The sequence below is a fragment of the Notolepis coatsorum genome (assembly GCF_963971535.1).
Source record: "Notolepis coatsorum genome assembly, chromosome: 16".
Taxonomy (NCBI): Eukaryota; Metazoa; Chordata; class Actinopteri; order Aulopiformes; family Paralepididae; genus Notolepis; species Notolepis coatsorum.
Genome location: NC_140180.1, coordinates 88,526,397 through 88,540,481, shown reverse-complemented (window position 1 = coordinate 88,540,481; position 14,085 = coordinate 88,526,397). Strand labels below are relative to the sequence as shown.

Genomic DNA, 14,085 nt, shown 5'->3' with positions numbered 1-14,085 from the left:
TGTACTGTGGAGTATAGTGGAAAGGGTTTTAGGCACTGATTCTGGGTTTTTTGGTTGTTTTCCTAACAAGGAGGCGGGAAGTTGGACCGTGCGTGGGATGCCAAAAGATAGGGGGTCAGGGGGTCGTGTGATTAGTTTTCACTGTCTTATCTGGTCATACTGCAGTTTTTCTGAAAAGAAATAAGATAGGGGCATGGTATCCGATAATTAGGCGTGATACGCTACTCCACAGAGCTTTTTTCTCGAAAGTGTTCAGAGGAAACGATTTGTCTGCCACATATTGTGGGTTTTTATTTTCTGTTTGTTTAGAGGGGCCAGAAAGGGGGGCCTGTGGGGTCATGACGGGAGAAGCTAAGAATCTGTTTTTCTGTCTTTTCTCCCACGGTGTGCCCGGGGCTGGATTTTGGGCTCGGTGTCTTTCCGTGTGCGTCACCGTCACCGGCCGTCCCGTCTCCTATCCGCTGGTCTCGCCGGCGACCATCAACTCCGGTGCGCCGGGCATTGGTGTAAAGACCTATAGAGCCTATAAGGAGGTGTTCGAGGGGAAAAAAGCACAATGGCGTGCGGAGGTGCAGGACGGGACGGGCCCACAGCGCATTGGCTGGACGCACGGCGGGGAGACATCGACCTGAGCTCAGGCAAAGTATAGCGCACACTCACATGCACGCACACAGATCGATGGAGATACAGGTACAGCAATATATTAAGGCCATGTGAACAAATCACTGACAATGGGCCTTCTGAAATTTATATTAGTAGCTCCAAAGTTATCATAAAGTGTATAGGGTTTAGGTATACCTTTGAGACTGGGATTTAAATACATTTCAATATATACCCTGTTTTGAATCAACATAAAAAAAAAAAAAAAGAGAGCAGCCATAAAGGCACAAATATGGGTAATTATTTTTATTAAATACAGGATAGAATAGAAACAAGTGCATACGGTAGCACAGGCTGTGCACGCTGTTATATTACATAGAAATATTTTCCTCTGTCTGTGTAGGCACACACACACACACGTTTACATGCATGCACGCTGTGATAGGGGATAAACAATTCGCTATTTTATCTGCATCGTTTGTGTTTATCTGCATCGTTTGTGTTTATCTGCATCGTTTGTGTGTGTTGATATTGCCATGGGTGAATTTACGTCAGTTAGTATCTTGTTATTGATAGTAGAGCTGGACTGTTTTTGCTCATCATCACATTGTATCAGCCACAAAAATACTCATCAATATTTACATAGATTGACACTTGTGTCTGTGATCAATACATAGCTACTGCCGGAGAAATTGGGCTGCTAAATGAGGATTAGAGATCAGTAACGTTTTGGTGGTGTTCGTTCAGTGATAACAACATTGGCTAAATAGCTAACAAAATGAATACAACATATAGCGTGGCTAACGACACAGAACAACGTTAAAACAAGTGCATGCATGATTGTTTACAATAAGCGGGTGGTCAAAGGACTGACATAACGGGTAGATTGCCTGCACACCACGGGGCACACAGGGGTTCCGCGAGGTGCCTGATGGGAATGTTTCTTTAAGAACAACTATTGAACTAAACAAATAGTCTATCTAGTGCTTCATGTGTATACAATAAGTGCTTAATCTAATAACATGAACTAAAAAAAAAGAAGTCAATCAAAATGTCTTCACACGTTTCGTAAAGTTATTATAGGAACTTTATCAACTTGACGTCCGCGGCAGGCGTCATTGCTTTTACCAACAGGGTTCCCAACGCGGCTCTGGTTCGTTATCGTTTACAAGGGAATACAAAGCGGCTGTCGTGATAATCACACAACAATACTTCCGGTCCGGTCGGTGGGCTTCATAATAAAAGTCTAGAACACCGGAAAAGACGGAGCGGTGGGCTTCAAAATAAAAGTCTAAAACACCGGAAAATAAGTTTATTTTGTACAGCGTTTTCCTCCACGAGTACTCGAGTACATCATGTGATCAATCGATCTGGATTATTTTTGCCCATCCCTAGTTTATCCTGTGCAGCAAGTCATATTGCCACACTGCCAGCGAGAGAATGTTTGTTGACATTCCTCATTAGAACATCTGAGATTAGAGTGTACTGGAGGCCCAGAGCGAGGGAGAGGGGTGACCTCTTTAATGCAACAGTAGAGAAACGTTTTGAAGTGTGTGTAAAGGTTAAACGCAGTTGTCATGACAACACGTCGCATGACAACCAGAAGGCGGGTTTATTGTTGAAAAGGATCCCCATTAGCTGTCGCCTGAGCTGAAGTCTCCATTCCAATAGAGCACCTGAAGGTAAAATAAGGGGACTGCTTCCGTTCATGAGAGGAGACCTTACCGCCGGAAGTGGAGACCTGCATCTCTGTTGGGGGAGAGGGGCCGACGTCGGACAAGGCAGTCCTGAGAAAGGAGCTGGTTGTTGCGTCGTAGCGGACTGCCTAAACCTTACGGGGAGAGGTGCATCTAAGTAGGGGAAGGAGTGCATCCGAACGGGAGGAGGGTACTCTTAACTGGAAGGAGGTTAAAAGGGTCAAAGCGCTTTATTTTGCTATACATTGTGGCGAGGGGAAGCCACTGTATATATATATATGTATATATATATGTTATGTGTATATATATATATATATATATTGGGGGGAGAGACAGGTATAATGGGGGGGCAGACATCATTATCAACATCAGCTCACATATTTAAGTAGTGCATTCTTAGGTGGTATTTGAAAGACACTTTACTATTCAATTTACTTATGTTCAGTGGGCAGTTATTCCAATGATTGATGGCACGATGAACAACAGTCCTCTTTAAAGATTTTGGTATTGTATGAGAGGGCGCTGTCATCAGGTATCAGCGTAGTATGTGCGTTTCTCTTTAAGAGAGGCACACATTAGCCAGTCAAAACAATTTGGTTATGATCTATGTTGATCCTTGCTATAAGGCCATAAGTGACATTGTTATGGGATCCGTTCTGTTTTCCTTGTAAAGCAGCCATAATAGTCATTTCAGCCAATCCTCAGGGTGATGTTCCAGCTCCTTCCACGTCATATGTGTGTATTAACTGTCTTGCCGAACGAAAGATCGCTCTCACTTGGTGATCGGACATTTGTTTACATGGTCTGATTACCAACTGCGCATTCCTTATCAATTGATCAGTGTGAGGAATTAAAACTATCTTCCATTCCTTATTTCAAACTTTGGCCTCAGAACAAGTTATTGATTTAAAATTCCTCCTTAAAAGTACAGTGGGGCTCAATACACACAGTGATCGAAATGTGTTGGCTTAGCAAAGGGCGATAGAAGGAGTGGTTCAGAGGCAGGATGTTTAGCACGCTGCCAGCGAGAGTGGGTTTTAATTTTTTGTTTATTTGGTTTGTCCAGTTCTATTCATATGTGATTTGGCATAGTATGGAATGTTGCCATAACAATGACAAAATGGAGCTATAATTTTGAAAATGGCTTTATCCAATGTTCAGATTTCTGTCCTGGAATTATATGCAAATTAGTGCATATTTAAGTAGATCAGGCCTCATGTGCATGTTTGAACATACAATTGTGATAAAAAAAAAAAAAAAAAGTAGTGTCTTAATGTAAGTAGTGAACTGGGGAAGTTTCAGTGTGATATATATTAGTTCACCTGCAGTGTCTCCCCTTTAAGTTCAGTTCAGTCTTAGACCTGTCCTCTGGTAAGGAGGTGAGAACTACAACATGTCACCCCTGAGTGACAGTGTGATTGAATGACCTTCGTCCAGCTTCAGAATACAGTTTTTTATTATTAATTCTTTATTTTCTTTCTCTCTCTTTAATCTTATTCGTATGTCACAGGAGTGCACGTGATTGTGTTCAGTTGTGTTTGAGCCATGTACTGATAACATTACAAGTTATTGCTCATATTATATTATAAATCTCCCATAACAATAAGTATCAGAAAGAACAATATCATCTAAGAATGATTCGTTATTAAAAGATTTAGCTATGTACTGATGGTTTTTTTTTCTTCTTTCTTTTTTCTGTGGTGGGGTCTCGCTGAACGGTCTCTTCACTCTGCTTGCGGTCCGGGCACCCATCTCTGACCAAGAGGAGGACGCGCAGAGGACCACTGTCTGTACCAGGCTTCTGCAGTTACAGCGGTGACACATGGACAGTACTCCGTGACCATCAGATCTGTGAGACGGTTTCCAGAACCTGACGGGGGAACCGACTACAGCTGATTACGGGGAGACAAGCTGGCCCAGCTAATCTACTGGACCAGAGCTCCACTCTGCAGCTACAGCATGGACACTGAGACAGTTTCTAGCAGGCCTGTTCCATCAGAGCCACAACCAAGGGCCTGAGGGGGGGGACCGACTACAGCTGGTTTCTGTGAAAGTAAGCTGTCCCAATCTGCTCCAGAACTAGGAGGCAGAGGGCCTATCGGCTAGTGAACGATGGGGCGCTAAGACCATCAACCGACAGCTGACTCCAGTCTGATAGGATCAGTGGTCCTGAGATAAAGATCTTAGAGACAGTTTCCAGCAGGTCTAAGCCATTCACCGGACAGGCTCCTTGCATCGGAGGGGAGGATCATCAGGACCGAGCCACGGCATACATGGACTGCAGAGGGGGGTGCTTGGACCAGCGACCGGGGGAGGGAGAAGAGACCGTTTCCGGGATGAGGCAAGTTTTACCCACAATGCTTAGGTTTGAACCACAATACATGCAGATATTACAGTATCGTCCTAAAAGATGTTAGGTAATGATGTAATGAACTTTCTTTGGTTCAGGTGGAGATTTTTTTTAATATGTTGTGCATTGCAATGGTAACCAGTTATTTTTTTCATTCTTTGTGAGGAGTCTGCAAATTGTTTTTGTTTTGTTTTGGCTATCTCCCGGAGAATGCAGTCACGTGTATTCTGTTTTCGCTATGAGTTTTGTGAGAATGTTTTTGTCTTCTAGTAATGCACCCAGTGTTATATTTCGTGAGCGCAGTCTATCTTGCAAGGTACTGCCCTGTGTTTTCTTTTGTGATTTCAATTTTTCAGCTTGGTGGTGGGAGAAGTATGGCCTTGACAAAACCAGGGACTGGACACTGTACCCTTGAGTCCTCCGACCATCCGTCTGGGCATTTGCAAAGAGACGCTAATGATGGCTGCTGTTATGACAACTTCTCTTTTGCACGTGACACGGGGTCTATGCAGAGGACCTTTTGTTTTTTAGATAATAAAAATAGTTTTTGCTGGGTTATTATAATCTGTGTTTGAATGATAATATTTTTTGTTATCTTTATGAAATGATAAATGATTGTGATTAATAATTTTCAAGAGGAGGGAACTGTCGTGGAATATATTATCATGTCATTATGAGTCTCTGTTATTTTATCATGTCATACAGCTAGAGTTTCAGTCCAACCAGATTTACTGGTTAATGTGTGTATGTCTCTTTAAGATACTCTATCATTCTCTCAGTCGTAACGAAGTTGCTGTTCCTACCAGCCATAGAGCTATAACCCAAGGTCATGGGAACTGTAAGATGGAGCTGTTTTTCCTTCCAGGCTTAGCCATAACATAGTCGTATTATTAATTTCTCTAACCAGCCATTTTGTTTTCTTCTACGTAATTTCATGTATTCAATTGTATGTCGGACCAGGCCTCTAGGCCAGTCCCCTGTCAGACGCTAGTGGGTTAACATGTCTGCCTCTGGGGGGGTGACTGGTCTGGCAGCGTGGCCACGCTGTCATTGAACTGTCTTTATTAAATAAACCTTTCTATTATTATTAATAATGACTCAGAATGATTAATGTAAGCGGCTCATCGTTTGTCCTTTAATAATTTCCATTACAGTTAGTTTTAACGTTAGCTACTAACGTTAGATGCAGCTACTACAGGCAATCAACGATGAGGAGGAAGCGTCAAAGCCGTATATAATAGAATAGCCCTGTAGGCACGACTCGAAACTACCTGTGACTAGCCCCACCCGTTCATTGTAAACAATGATGCATGTAATTGTATTAACGTTATTATGTGTTGTAGCTATGCTATAGTATACATTGTATTTAGTTTGTTAGCTATTTAGCTAATGTTGATAGCATTGAATAGCATCAACGCTAGATCTTTAATCTTTATTTAGCAGTCCAGTTTCTCCGGGTAGTAGCGAGTAACTACTTGGGTCTAAAAATAGCTACACTACAAAGAACGCTACTTGGTTAAAAGGAGCAACACTATTGAGAAATGTAGTTAAGCTATGTGGCGTTGCTAGTGCCCCACGGAGCTCCCGTGCTGTACTCTGTAGTAATGTCAGCGGCCCCCCACAGGGAGAGTGACTGACAAGGGGTACTGGTTCCGCCTCATTAAAACAAGGCGGAATTGCAAATAGCAATTAATCGCGCCAGTCAAAATCATTGCATTCATTTTAATTATCGCGCCGATTAATCGATTTATTGATTATCGCGGCAGGCCTAGGCGGCGGTTGGACTTTTGCGATCTCAGACCCATCCCCAGTGATAACACAGGCTGCCGGCATGTTTTTATTAATGGAAATATCGAATAAAAGAAATAGCGATGAAAACCCGACTATACTCGGGTTTTCAGGGGTCCTGGCGCTCAACGTTCGGCGAGTTTACCCGACTATAGTCGGGCCCGGCGCCAGTGATGCAGTGGTGGTACCACTCGGTACCACGCCGTCCTAGCAGTTCGCTGAGCAGAAGTGCGCGCACAAAAATGCGTTCACAACTTTCACTCTACTGTTGCGCCGTGCGCCAAGTACCCGGCACTTATCACCTAGTATTTGCATAGCATAACAAAGAAAGAGAAGTGCAAGACCAAAATACAAGCCCTGTGGGGGGTTTGCTTGAGCTGGTCTGTGCACACGCGAGGGAACATGTATGCGCGTGAGCGCGCGTGCACGTGGCGTCCAGGCAGTTCCGATATTACGACTGCACCCCTGCCCGGCGCTGAAAGTGTTAAAGGGTTTGGAATCCCAAAATAAGGGCCCCCAAACATTTCGCATAGGGCCCCCAAAAAGCTAGAACCGGCCCTGTATAGAAACATGGGTGTCTGTAGATGTTTTACATGTTTTCCTTCTCACTCAAATTCCCTTTAGCAGCAAATAGAGCTTAACTTCACTTGGTGATTATATAGTAGGCTTCTCTCTCTGTCAACAAGAATCATAGAATAGAATAGATTTAGAATAGACCAGAACAGAACAGAACTTCTGGAAACTGGTCATTTGCTGTCACGGTAACCAAAAATGTGTACATAGCCAGTACACAGCCAAACCTAGACCTTCTAGGGCTGGGAAATTAAATAACATTTTATTTTCAATTACGATTATGAAAACAAGATAATCAACTTTTAGCCAGGTCAAGACTTTCAGTCAGGTCATGTTTTTGTTTTTCAGTTGAATACTATTAATAATAATAATAATGCAGGACCTCTTTAGAGGTCTTTATTCGGCATGCAACGAACTGGGACATGCAATGGGAGCGGCACACACACACTGGAATACACACACACACACACATGCATTGTCTTTTTTCTCAGTCGCCGACGCGATTGAGCTCTGTGCTTAACCCATCCCGTCGTCCTTCCCCCCAAGGGCAGCCGGGAGCAGACAGGGCATCGGCGAGGTACCGCGCCCGGGGACCAATCCAAGTGCTCCTGCCCGTCTTCGTCAAGAACGCGACAGCGATCTGTTGTGTGCATGTTTTTCCATTGGGTTTATCTTATCGGGGGGGAAACCCTTGCGAGCACGGGGAGAACATGCAAACTCCACACAGAACTATTTAAAGTTATTATTATTTATTTTGTATTAATCTTTAAGAAACACATGCACCGTCATGCCGTCTGACAAGAAGATGGATACCAGCTAGCGGATACGGACCAGCTAGCCTAGCTGTTGGCCAAAAACACCTATCCCAGAGTTTGAAGCAGCTAGGCTAGTGGTCTGTATCTGGCTTCCATTCATTTGTGCTAAGCTAGGCTAGCTTGCAGCCGGATAGCTTTCTTTTTTTTTAAACTTTTTTTTTTTTTAGCGTTTATCGCTTTTCTGGTCAAGCATGACCGACAGTTGTAGGGTGAAACGGGAGAGAGAGCAGGGGGAGACATTCGGCAAATGACGGCGAGTCCGGGAATCGAACTCGGAGTCAACCAGATCCGTGACGCAGCACGGAGTCCCGCGACGCAGCGCGGTAACATGGTGTGCTACTGGAGCACCCCTTCCGGATAGCTTTCTACTGAACGCACAGAGAGGAAATTGGTATCTATCTTCTTGTCTGACTCTGGAGAAGACGGCAAGCATATTTTCCATAATGTTGGTGTGTTCGATAAATGCATGATGTTACCAAAGCAATCAATGAGTCAATGAATAATTGTGTTTAAAGGGGAACTATCTTATAAATGGCCTTTTTCAGTGTTTAGCATTGTTTCCTAGCTATATGGACTTATATTAATATGATCTATGTCTCTAATTCTCATATTGGCGCATTCTTCCAATTCTCCTCTCACAATATTCACCCTCACTGAACTGAGTCATCTGAAAATGTGCTGATTTGTGATGTCAGATAGACTCAGCTGCATGTTGAGACTCATTGTGGTTGGAGCCCAGGCTCAAAACGGTTTAAGATCTTGAGGTAGAAAAATGCTGTTTTTGAGGACTTCATTAGAAATACAAAACAATGAATAAAATAAAAGAAAAAATTACAGAGGTGTTCCATAGACTCACAGAGATTGTGTAAAAGTGCCCAAATAGTGAAAGAAATAGTAAAATAGTTCCCCTTTAAATAACAAATAATCAAGCAGTACGGCTCTTTCTATTACTTTTAATTTCCTCATTTCCACTGACACACTGCTACTATGTGTCATGAGAAACTTGCTGATCTGAGTTCAGATGTAAGCGTATTGAGGGAGAAAAGGAACGGGGAGTGATGGATGGAAGAAAGAGAGAGAGAGAGAGAGAGAGAGAGAGAGAGAGAGAGAGAGCAAGAGCAGCGATGCAGTCGTGCACACACGCGGTTACACGCCGTTGTAGTAGATCACTGAGGCAGAAGTACGCGCGCACACAAAAATGCGTTCACAATTGTCACTGGACTCGTCGCGCCGGCCGTCACTTATCACCTAGACTTTGCATAATAATAGGATACCGATAGCATAACAACGAGAAGAGCTGGTGGGGGGTTGCTTGATCTGTGGTCCCGACTGGAAGGATGAGACATTGTGCTTCAGTCTCTGAAGGAAACTGTCCTTCTGTAAACTAACTCTAAGTTACATTGTTAATTTAGTTTGTATTTACTTTTCTAGTTTAAGTTAATTTAATTAAAGAAATTGTAACTACAATTACATTTAAAACATTTATGCATAATAATCATCTGTTCTGTGCGCAACCGAGGGAACATGTATGCGCGTGCACGCGTGTGCACGTGGCGTTTGGGCAGTTCCCATATTACGACTGCACCACTGAGCAAGAGAGAGCTAGAGAGAGAGGGAGAAAGAGCAAGAGAGAGCGAGAGAGAGGGGGGGAGAAAGAGCAAGAATGAATGAATGAATGAATGAATGAATGAATGAATGAATGAATGAATGAATGAATGAAAACTTTATTTAACAGATTGCAGAATGGGTACAATACAGTACGGCTCAATACACACAATTGTTAAGGGGATGCAGACCTGAGAAAGACGTTTGTCTTGTTTCCATCAGGGTCCCCCATTTTCAATTCATATAGACATTTATGACATACACAACATACATGACATTTATGGCATAGGGACATATAGGTATTTAGTACTGATACATTTGTGACATAACGGTATTCAAATATACAGTACTGTTACCCCTAGATCCTGACAGAGTATATACATATGATGGGGAGGGGACTGTACATTAGGAGGGGGTGGGTGGGTGGGAGGGAAATATACATACGGCGGGGAGGGAATATATACATGCGGTGGTGAGGAGACTGTCTATTAGGAGGTGGTGGGGGTTTTGGGCATTTACGGTGGCCAGTTTCGAATTGCAGCCTCCCGTAGGTGCTCTTTAAGAGCGGTTTTGAATGTGGGCAGGGATTCACATTCCTTTACAGCTTTGGGTAGGGCGTTCCACATTGTTGTGGCATAATTGCGAAACGTGTTTAGTCCCTTGTTTGAGCCGAATCTGGGTTTAACATGATTTGTTGAGCTTCCTCTGGTGTAGTGGTTGTGGTATTCACTGACCTTTGGGAAGTATTTTGACATGTACATGGGCACCCCGGTCGTATAGTGTATCTTGTAGACCAGGCCCATTGCAAGTTGCTGTACTCTGTCGTCTACTCTAAGCCATCCTAGGTTGGCAAAGTGGGCAGGGGTGAGGTGGGTTCTGGGGTTCAGGTCAAGTAGTAGTCTGACCAGTTTGTTTTGTGATGTTTGTAATTTTGTTTTAAGCGCCTTTGAGGTGCTTTGGTACCATGAGGTGCACGCATAGTCATAGTCAAGAGAGAGAGGGGGATAGGGAGAGAGGTGAGAGAGAGCAAGAGAGGGAGCAAAAGGGAGAGAGCAAGAGAGAGAGAGCGAGAGAGAGAACAAGAGGAAGAGCGCAGAAGAGAGAGAGCCAGAGAGAGCGAGATAGAGAGAGAACAAAAACGACCACAATAACATGAGTGCCGTGCACTGGTTTAATTAAATCTTCAGTCTCTCTCTCTCTCTCTCTCTCTCTCTCTCTCTCTCTCTCTCTCTCTCTCTCTCTCTCTCTCTCTCTCTCTCTCTCTCTCTCTCTCTCTCTCTCTCTCTCTCTCTCTCTCTCTCTATTCAATTCAATTAAAATGGGATTGATATTGACATGGGAAACATACGTTTACATTGCCAAAGCCAAACAAAACAAAACAATCAAACAGAGAAATCAGAACAGTACAGAAGGAGTTTTTTTGTGTGGTTGTATTCCATTGGATGTCTTTTTCTTGTCACAGCAGCTCACAAATCTTGCTGCTGTGTTTGCACATTGTTGTATTTCTCCCAGTAGGTATGGGAGTTTTGAGTTATTTGCCATGTTTTCAAAGTCTCTTTGGGTGTTTGCAATTTGTGGGAAGTATATGTCTCTGATGTCTCGGTATAGTGGGCAGGTTGTTAACTCATTGACCGCCGGGGATTAGCCTTATCCTGTGGTAGCTACTACCACGCTGCAAATGATGGGGGTTAGTCACCTTGTTTGTAGAGCTAAATATATATTCTATATTATAGCCACAGATACAATACTATAGTCATTTGACATTGAGTTTCTTCCGGTCAAGATGCAAAAAAGAGATAATTTTTCCATCCATACGTTCCCGTGTTATACCGTGGTGAATATAAGTATGGTTTTAGAGCGGTCTAGGGTAATTCATGAAATGCTTAGTTATGGCAGTATACAGGGCGGCTACGTGGCGTAGTGGGCAAGGCGCTCGCCACGAAATCTGGAGACGCTGGGCTTGCCTGTTCGAGCCCAGCGCTCCACATTTGCTTTCAGTTTAGCTGGTCGTCCGTACTAATACACATTGGCCGTATTAGGGGGTGGGAAACTGATGGGTGGGGATCGGGCGTTGTGGACAGCGACTCCTACAGGTCGGTTGGTGCGCCTGCGCAGTAGAATCAGGAAGTGTCGGGGGCAGCCTCCCACGCGTTACTCCTCGCCACTGAGAGATCGAGCTGCGCAGGTGAAAAGATGCGACTGCTGTTACCTCAAGTACCGGAGGGGACTTGTGCTATGTATGACTTAGTCCACATTGCAGCCGGCTTGTGGGAGGCAAGAAACAGCGTTCGTGACAGGGGAGGGTTGAATTGGATGATAAGAAATTGGGATGGCGTTGCCGTTTCTTGCCTGAACCCGCTATTGTCCCGAAATCAAATCTAGATCATAGCTATTATGTTCCATCATGAATGCATGAAAGGGGGGGGTTGTTCTAATTATTTGATTGTCAGTAACACTAAAGACGGTTATCAGCCCGATCGGTATGAAAGCATTTCAGGATCAAGCTCAAATTGACGTCAAATCGCCCTTACCTGTGGCCGGGAGTAATCCAAAAAGAATATTCCAATTGTTTGATCGCCATCTGGTATATCCAATGTCCATTTGCTCGACGGTATAATCCAGCATAACATATGGATCGGGCATATTTGACGGGCTTCAATGTAACCCGGCAGAACCGTTTGTCTTGCCCGACAAGGAAAAACCCTTGGCCATCCCACAGCCCAGGATACAATGTTAGAAAGGGTGCTCGATACCGCCGTCTAGTGTGATGCTTAGTTTTGGATCAGGCACAGTGCTCAGGTATTCTTCCACTGTGTAGTCCCTGTTTAAGGCCAAATAGCATTCCAATTTGCTCTGGTTTTGGGTTGATTCTTTCTAATGTGTCAGATCGTTTTCTTTTTGTTTTCTCATAATTTGGTTTAGTCCAGTGTGGTTTCTGTCTGGTTTTGTTATGGAGTGTGTCTGGGTCACTTTCTTTTAGGTGATTATAGAATTGAAATGCTCTTTTTTCTCTCTCTCTCTCTCTCTCTCTCTCTCTCTCTCTCTCTCTCTCTCTCTCTCTCTCTCTCTCTCTCTCTCTCTCTCTCTCTCTCTCTCTCTCTCTCTCTCTCTCTCTCTCTCTCTCTCTCTCTCTCTCTCTCTCTCTCTCTCTCTCTCTCCATACCGTGATCCTCAGCCCCAGGCGGTCCAGCATCCAGGTGGTGAGCAGGCTGAACGGTATGGCCACCACCATGTAGACCATGGACAGCCAGTTGATCTGGTCCAGAGAGGCCGCCAGGAACCGGGCAGACTGGTCGGCTACCGGGGCGAAGGACAGCCATAGCTGGGGGACAAATAACACGTAGGGTTAGAAGGACAGGAGCAGAAAACACAAACAGGCATTCCTCACAATGGCCACTACTCAAGAGCACTAAGCGCTTGGAGTGTGTAGCGTGTGGGGAGGATGATTCCAGTGCTGCAGCTTGGCCAACTCTAGGACCGAAGAAGCGATCGATCGAATGAAAGCACACTCACACGTCAGGTCAAGTGTACTCGTACAGCCGATCCTCACAGTTCCCTTATGTCTCAAAGGACTTCACAGGGCTTCACGGGCACAGGAAAAATAAACCCCAGGTGGGCCATTCAAAGAGAGATCCCTCCCCCGACCAGGATGATCAGACATGCAGTAGGTGCTGAGGTGGACAACTGATCCTTAGCAGTTATAGCCTACAATGGTGAAGTGTGCATTAGCATGCATACCAAACAAACCAACTCACACAGCACAGTGGTTATAGAGGTGGTCCTTCAAAGCACCTAAAAAGGTTTTGTATATTAAAGTGCCACAGCAAGTAAATGGTAACAACCTCGAATAACCATGGGGTGGGAGATGGAGGGCGATATACACCATTACACACACACACAAAGAAGAAAAATTGGCATTTTAAACATTCTGTGAACAGCGTCTATTGAACTCTTGCACTGAAGAACTGCATTGAACCTTAAGAAATCCAAATCACTTGTAGTGTGAATATGATACACACCACAAGTACTCAACCTCTACTGTTTTTAACTATGAATGAACACATCACTCTAACTTACCATCTTTAGATAATAAACTACTCTACCTCTACTGTCTTTAACTATGACTTTAACTTGATTAATTGAAAATGGAGGACCCTTATGTAAACAAGACGAAAGTATTTTTCTGGTCTGCATCCTCTTAGCAGTTGTTTGTATTGAGCCGTACTGCAATCTGCTAATAAAGTTATCAATCAATCAATCAATGAATGGACACAACACTAAACTGACCATCTTTATTTAATAAAGTACTCAATCTCTACTGTCTTTAACTATGAATGAACACTAACTTACCATCTTTAGATAATAAAGTACTCAACCTCTACTGTCTGGATGGCTGATAATTTCCTTCAGCTTAATGCAAGTAAGACAGAAGCCCTCATTATTGCTCCCGACCACATCATCCCCATTATAAAAAATTCCATTGGACCTTTAGGTCAGTGTGTCAAACCTCATGTGAGGAACTTAGGTGTAATTTTTGATGACTCTGTCTTTTAACAGCCATGTCAACCAGCTCACACGGTCATGTTTTTATCAGCTCAGAAACATTGCCAAATTAAGATTTGTTGTTTCTAGAGCTGAAATATCTTTTACATATGAA

The 14,085-nt window shown here is 43.8% G+C and overlaps 1 protein-coding gene across 1 annotated transcript in view; it reads right to left on the bottom strand.

Annotated features, from left to right (window-relative positions):
- Positions 1 to 14,085, bottom strand: part of slc49a3 (solute carrier family 49 member 3) — a 96,595-nt gene that overhangs the window by 42,341 nt on the left and 40,169 nt on the right. The window contains exon 2 of the mRNA XM_084331756.1: positions 12,592 to 12,750. Coding sequence (XP_084187882.1) covers positions 12,592 to 12,750 — 159 coding nt within the window. The remainder of the gene's footprint in view (positions 1 to 12,591; positions 12,751 to 14,085) is intronic.